A 6,891-nucleotide genomic window follows, 5' to 3' on the forward strand; every position below is an offset into this window, starting at 1 on the left:
TTGTATATCTAGGGACACAGATCCTTCACGATGGATTCGCAAATAATGATGAGCTTGTGCAGGGAAATGAACAGCTCTGATTGGCTGCCAACACATCAAACCAAGAAGTGTTGGCAGCCGTCTTGGGACTTGAGTTAAGCCGAGTCCCATTTATTGCTGCAAATTTGGGACATTAAAAAAAAAAACAAGAGCAGGATCCCATGTTTGTTTATGTGAGGCCCTGGGTTGTCCAGGTCCCAGGTGGAGTTACATTTTTAGTGCGAGGGCTTTCAGGTCCCCGCAGCCTCAGGGACCGCAAACTCCCATGGGCTTCAAACAATTGTAACAGGGCCCCCCCATTTAGCCATGCAGCCTCAGCACCATTCCCTACCTGGGGTTTTAAGGCAATATAACACAGGGGCCGCCCAGCCCCCCTGCAGCCACAGAGACTACTACCTCCCTGGGACATCGCTGAATTTGTGTGCAAGGGCTGCAACCTTGTCACTGGGTGCCCCACAGGCCACCCAGGTCAGATGTCCAGGCCACAGTGGATGGGTTCCCTGAGGCTGAGATTGGCCCTGAGGAGGGTGGAAAATGGGCCCTTCCCCCACAAATATCAATAAATAATTAGGTCACGGTGCAGGGGATGGGGTCCCTGGGGGCAAGATCAGCCTGGGGAGGCGGGCCGCACAGCCCCTCTCCCCAAAATAAATTAAGGCCCTCATTACAAGTTTGGTGGTCTTTTCAGAAGGCCGCTGTGGTGACGACCGTCAAAAGACTGCCAGTGATGGCGGTGTGCCGACTGCCGTATTACATGTCACATACTGAAGACTACCCAAAATCAGTCAAAATCCGAGACCGCCAGGCCGACTGAGGGCAGGAGAGAGGTAGTCCCACGACCAGCACCGCCACACTGACAACATCCCGCCCTCCATCTGATGACCCACAAATCAGCAAACCGGTCATTGCATGGCAGAAAACTATTGGTGGTGTGAACTGCTGTACTCAAATTACCACCACCACCAGAACCCAACACCACATTGGACAGTATGAACACCCCACACCTTACACAGGTTGCCAGCCTACACACACCCACACCCACCACTATAAAACACACCCACACACAACCCACAATCCTTTGCAACTACAACCACAGACAGTGAGGAGCCACAAACCCATCACCTACCACTTATAGTCCATAGGCACATATACACTATACATGCAGCACAAATCACACAACTGCACCATCAACAAAATACACACATCACAACTGCACACAAGCACAACACACCAGCACACAAAACTAAGCACACTCCACCAAGCGCCAAATATCCCACCCTTGCACACAACCCCCCTCAAAACACATCACAACCACCATGTCCCCTCAAAAGCACCTACGAGTCACAGACAAAGAGTTGAGGGTCATGGTAGATGAAATCGTCAGGGTAGAGCCACAGCTGTTGGGAGGACATGTCCAGCAAACATCCATAGACAGGAAAATGGAATTATGGCAGAGGATACTTGACACGGTCAACTCAGTGGGCACCCATCCACAAGGGAGGACATCAGAAAGAGATGAAATTACCTTAGGGAGAAGGTGCATTTAATGGCCTCATGACACCAGACTGCCATCAACCAGACTTGCGGTGGACCTCCACTCCCTCCCCCAAAGTTCACATTGTGGGAGGAGAAGGTCTTGGACACCATTCTTACAGAGGGCCTGGCTGGATTAACTGGAAGGATGGACTCCGGTAAGGCAACAACATTCCCTGGCACCAATGACTCCTGTACAGCATGCGTACTCACCACACTATCACTCCCCAATTCACCCCATCTCACACTTCTGCTCCCCCAATCACCTAATGCGCCTCCCCTGTATGACACTTCACCCCACTGCCACTATCTCCACCCAGTCCTTCTCTTGTGCATGGATATCACTCACAATGGCAAGCACCACAACTCCTGCAATGCATTACTCCCTACGCCTGAAAAGCTGTTATTAGCACTTCACAGTGTTACACCTGCATGTTAAACCATCGCACCAGCTACACCAACTGAATGTGTTGACTACATACTACTACATGGCAATGATAGCAATGCTGTCCACCATCCCCAACCCACAATGGTACATGGAATCAATTTCACAATCCATGTCCCACAGACTCTGTCTGTAGTGCTGCATCTGTCATTGCCAACACTGAGAAGCAAGTCAAGCCACTGCATGCTCCAGACAATGAAACAAAGAAGTACACTTCCACAATGTAACTCTCTCCCTCTCATCCACAGGTACCCTTGGCACTACCACCCTGCAGAGGATGCCAGAGACAGGCAGCCCTCCCCAGGATGAAGGCCCCAATGGTTGTCTGGACTATGACCACTGACCTGGACCATCTGGGACAACTGATCATTCCACCACCACTATCCCCACCCTAACCATATCTGAGTTCCCCATCCAAATGGCAACAATGGCACAGCCAACCCTTCATACCCACACCTGTGTACCATGGACTGGTCTATCAGCAGTGTGCCCCACAGTACAGGGACCAGAGTCAACCCCTCACACCCAAGATGATGAAGGTCATGGTGTAGCAGGGAGTGGGCACACTGTGCCAGGGGCGCAGGAGGCTAGGGGCAGTTGGAGGGCACATGTGGGCCAAGGGATGGGCCCTCAAGGGAAACGAGTAGCCATGAGGCCATCACCAAGTTTCGGGAGCATACCAGGAGTCTCAGCGCAAGATCGGCCAGACCCTCTCAACCTTGCAGAAGAACCAAAGGATACAGAGGGAATACCACCAGGAGGCTATGCATCAGTGGGAGGCACACTTTGCCACCATGGACTCCATTGCAGGGGTGATGAAAGAACTTACTACCATCCTGCATGCATCCTCCACCCACCAGTAGGTCTCTTCCACTAGCCACATACCAACTGAGCCCTGCCAGAGGACCCACAAGCCCATAGCAAACAACCCTCTGTAGCTGAGGAACCCACACGCAAACAAGGTCGTCCATCCAGACATCCTGCAGACCTGATGCAAGACCAAAACCACTGCCAGGAAGTGAGCCTCTCCTGAACATTCTCCCTTGTGTGGCACTGACACACCCTGTTGACTATCCACTGTCATGTCTCCATTTTCCCCTGTCCCTTGGATACTGGATCTGTACTACCTGCAGCTGGGCCAACTGCTCTGATGCTTCAACCACCATGATCGCACTCTTCACCCATTGCACTTGTGTATCACAATAAACATCATTGAGCACAGCTACTGCTTACCTGTCTTTATTGTAACAAGTAATATTCAATGTTGTACAAAATGCCATTATAGTTAACACATTGACTATTCAAAGCTTGAAAGATGGACAGAAATGGGTGCAATGTGCAGGGAGTATGACAGTAGAGCAGACATATACTGACATCTTTTGTCAGGGGAGCCACCAGTCAAGCCAGGAAAAAGAGTAGCAACACCCAACAGACCTGCAAAGAGACCAAGACAAGGACAACCATCATGATAGGAGTCAATGTTGCACAACCAAAACAAATACAGTACATTGTCAAGCTCCCTAGCGCTAATAGGCAAGTGGAATGTTAGCACATGCTACCATGGCAGGCCCATATGTACCAGGCATGCATTTCCAATGGTACATCCCTCACAGCTGACATTTATCCACTAAAGGCATGTCCTACTATCAGTAAAAGTTATGTTCCATAAATGTCCATTGTGTACAGTGAGGATAGGTAGCAATACTGTTAACCACAATATGTGTGGCAGCTCAATTGCACTTGACATAGCAGTACTGGGAACATACAACATGCCCAAGTCATTGCAGATGTGATGCTAGACTACAGCATATCAAAAATAGCTCTGACATCAGAACAGTAAATCCTCTCCCGATGGCCAACATGTTAACCACCAACCCACACAGTGGGATAGCTGCACTTGCCACCTCCATTGATGGCAAACATCAGGAGGAGCAATGTCCCAAGGCAGAAAGGAGTACAGTATACATACAGCAGCATAAACAAATACCTGCATGTCATAGGAAGTATTGTTGGATCAACTCTGTTCTAGTGTCAGCTGCATCCTCATTATCTGCCTCCTCATCACTATCTATGGCACCATCATTCGCCACATGTCCAGCTGCCACCTCCTCATCCAGTAATGGGATGTGACGACTCATGGCTAGATTGTGTAACATGCAGTACGCAACAACTATCTGGCAGACCTTTAGTGGTCTGTAAAGCAAGGCACCTCTTGACATGTGTAGACACCAGAATCTGGCCACCAGTAGCCCAAAGCTCCTCTTGATGACACGCCTCATCCTGCCGTGGGCCACTTTGAAACGGTCTTCCTCAGCTGTGGCGGGGTATCTCACTGGCGTCAGCAGCCGTGGCAGGTTAGGATAGCCAGATTCACCTGTGTGCACAAAGATTAGACACATCACAATACTGATAGTGACGGAGGGAAGTAATTCAAGAGAGGTGAGATAACAGATGCACACATACAGTTGGAGACATACCAATGAGCCAGGCCCTCTCTCTCTCTGTAGCTGTGCCATCATGTGTGAAACATTGCTGTTCCTCGGAATGTAGGAGTCATACACAGTACCAAACTTGGCCATCCCTTGAGAGATATACTGGTCAGTGAAACATACCACCTGGACATTTATGGAGTAAAACATTTTCTTGTTCCTGTAGACTTGTTCATTAGCCCTGGGAGGTACCAAAGCAATGTGGGTGCCATCTATGGCCCCTATCACATGAGGGATATGTGCTATATCATAGAAGTCAGCTTTGACAGTAGACAAATCCGCACGTTGGGGGAACCTGATGTAGCTGTCCAGATGTTTGAGTAAAGTACACAGCACATCCTTCGACACATGACTGAACATGGGCTGTGACATCCCTGCTGCCAAGCCCACGGTGATCTGGAATGAGCCTGAGGCAAGGAAGTGTAGCACCAACAACATGTGCACTGTTGGAGATATGGCATAGGGTTGATGTATGGCAGACAAGAGATCTGGCTCCAACTGGTTACACTGTTCCATGATGGTCTGACGGTTCAGACAATAGTTCTGTGTGATGTGTCTTTCTTCTAGGGTAGCAAGATCGACAAGGGTCTGGTACACAGGTGCATGTCTCATTCTCACCATTGCACAGAATCTAGGAATGAGAGAGAGGAATAGCCACAAGTTAATGTCATCAGTTCACAAGCCACCAAACACAATACACGTAGATTACAAGAGTAGTGTGGACATACTGCTGAAGTACACTGAATCCTTATGGCCATGTTTAGTGTCCCTGTATGCCATTGTTGATGATAGTTCCAGGCCCAGACAGACAGTTTGCCAGACACAATCCATTTGACACTTCCATGTAACAAAACCCTGGTACCAGAGGTAATGAGCTGTGTGTCAAATCTGAACATATGGATATGGTTACCCCATCAATGAGGCAGCAAGTGACTGCACATGTCATGTCATAGTTATCTGTACGTCCAACAACACTATGCATGAATATCAAATGTGTGTACCATGTTGTCATGTGTGAACATAAGTCATCTGAGCACATCTCACTAAATCATCCATGACACACTTATCATTCACCTACAATAGACTGCATAAATGTAAAATGGCAGCCATCTGTCCTGCAAGCCCAGGACATATGGAAGTGACCTAATTCTGCTGGCGTTAGTCATCATGGTAGTAGGCGGTCTCAACCGCCATGAAACTCCTCATTGGCTAATATTGTTGCCTATTGGAGACTGGGGCCAATGATGATCACTGCCGACGGTAATGGTCATGTGCGCGGCAGACGTGACCGCCATTTTTTGTTGCATAGCTCACTTCACCCCTGACTATCTAGCACGCAAGACCTCCACTGCGTGTTCTGCTGTGTTCTGACTCTGGAAACCAATATGCCATGTCGCGCAGGAGATAGGGCCCCTGCCTTCACCTAGGAGGAGCTTGAGAAGCTAGCAGAGGGGGGTCCTACCCCTGTATGGATAGTTGTATGGGGCACTAGAGTAGCAGGTGAGTCAAATGTTCCTGTCCTGTCTGCTTGTAATGTGGTGGGGGTGAAAGGTGACAACTCACACTGAGTGGATGCATGCAGATGGCAAAGGGTTTGGTGCATTAGTGGCGTACATGCACCTTTGTGTGGTCATGGGATGTGTCTGATGTGTGGAATCCACTGTTGTTGCCGTGATGCCACTCTCCATGACTGTCTCCTTCTATCTGTGTAACCCATGCAGGTCAGCACCCATCAGAAGAAGGGGATTTGGCGTGCTGTTGCCAAGAAAGTGCAGACCCTGGGGGTTCCATGCCCGGCAGAGCACCCACTGCAGAAATCAGTGGGATGGCCTGAAACGCTGGGCCCAGAAGACTGCTGAGGCCCAGCTGGGGATGTTCCCCCAATGAGAGAGGGGTGCCCATCGGACCCTGACCCCCCTAATGGCCCACATTTTGGCAGTGGCCTACCCTGAGGTGGATGGGTACTTCAAAGGAAGCACAGCAGCCACAAGGGGGTAAGTACACACTCACAACTGGCTAATGGAGGCATGTATGGGTGTGGGTGGCCTACTAGTGGGAAGATGTGGTGTAGATAATTTGTACTTGCACATTGACTATGGGTATGACCTACTCTGGAAGGAATGTTTCTCGATGTTGTCTGCAAATGCCATGCAGACAGTGACTCATGAGGGGACTTACTCCCATGTTTGAGTATGTCAGGACACATTACACATCATTTGAGTGAGCAGATCCTTCCTTTAGCAACAGTATACCTGAGGTGTCAGAGCATTGCAATCAGATCAGTAATTATCTGCCACTGTGACTGAGGAAATTGGTGAGTTCTCAATCAGCTGCCTCATATTATATGTATGGATGGCTGCTGGGGGCCAAGATATTACTGTACAC

General features: G+C 49.4%; 1 protein-coding gene across 1 annotated transcript; it reads right to left on the bottom strand.

The window, feature by feature from the left end:
• Positions 1-4,011: 4,011 nt before the first annotated feature.
• Positions 4,012-5,118, bottom strand: LOC138301764 (putative nuclease HARBI1). The gene has a single exon (XM_069242271.1). It carries the CDS (start codon positions 5,116-5,118, stop codon positions 4,012-4,014), a length of 1,107 nt encoding a protein of 368 aa, XP_069098372.1.
• Positions 5,119-6,891: the final 1,773 nt, after the last annotated feature.

This window comes from Pleurodeles waltl, chromosome 6, assembly GCF_031143425.1.
Source record: "Pleurodeles waltl isolate 20211129_DDA chromosome 6, aPleWal1.hap1.20221129, whole genome shotgun sequence".
NCBI classification, from domain to species: Eukaryota; Metazoa; Chordata; class Amphibia; order Caudata; family Salamandridae; genus Pleurodeles; species Pleurodeles waltl.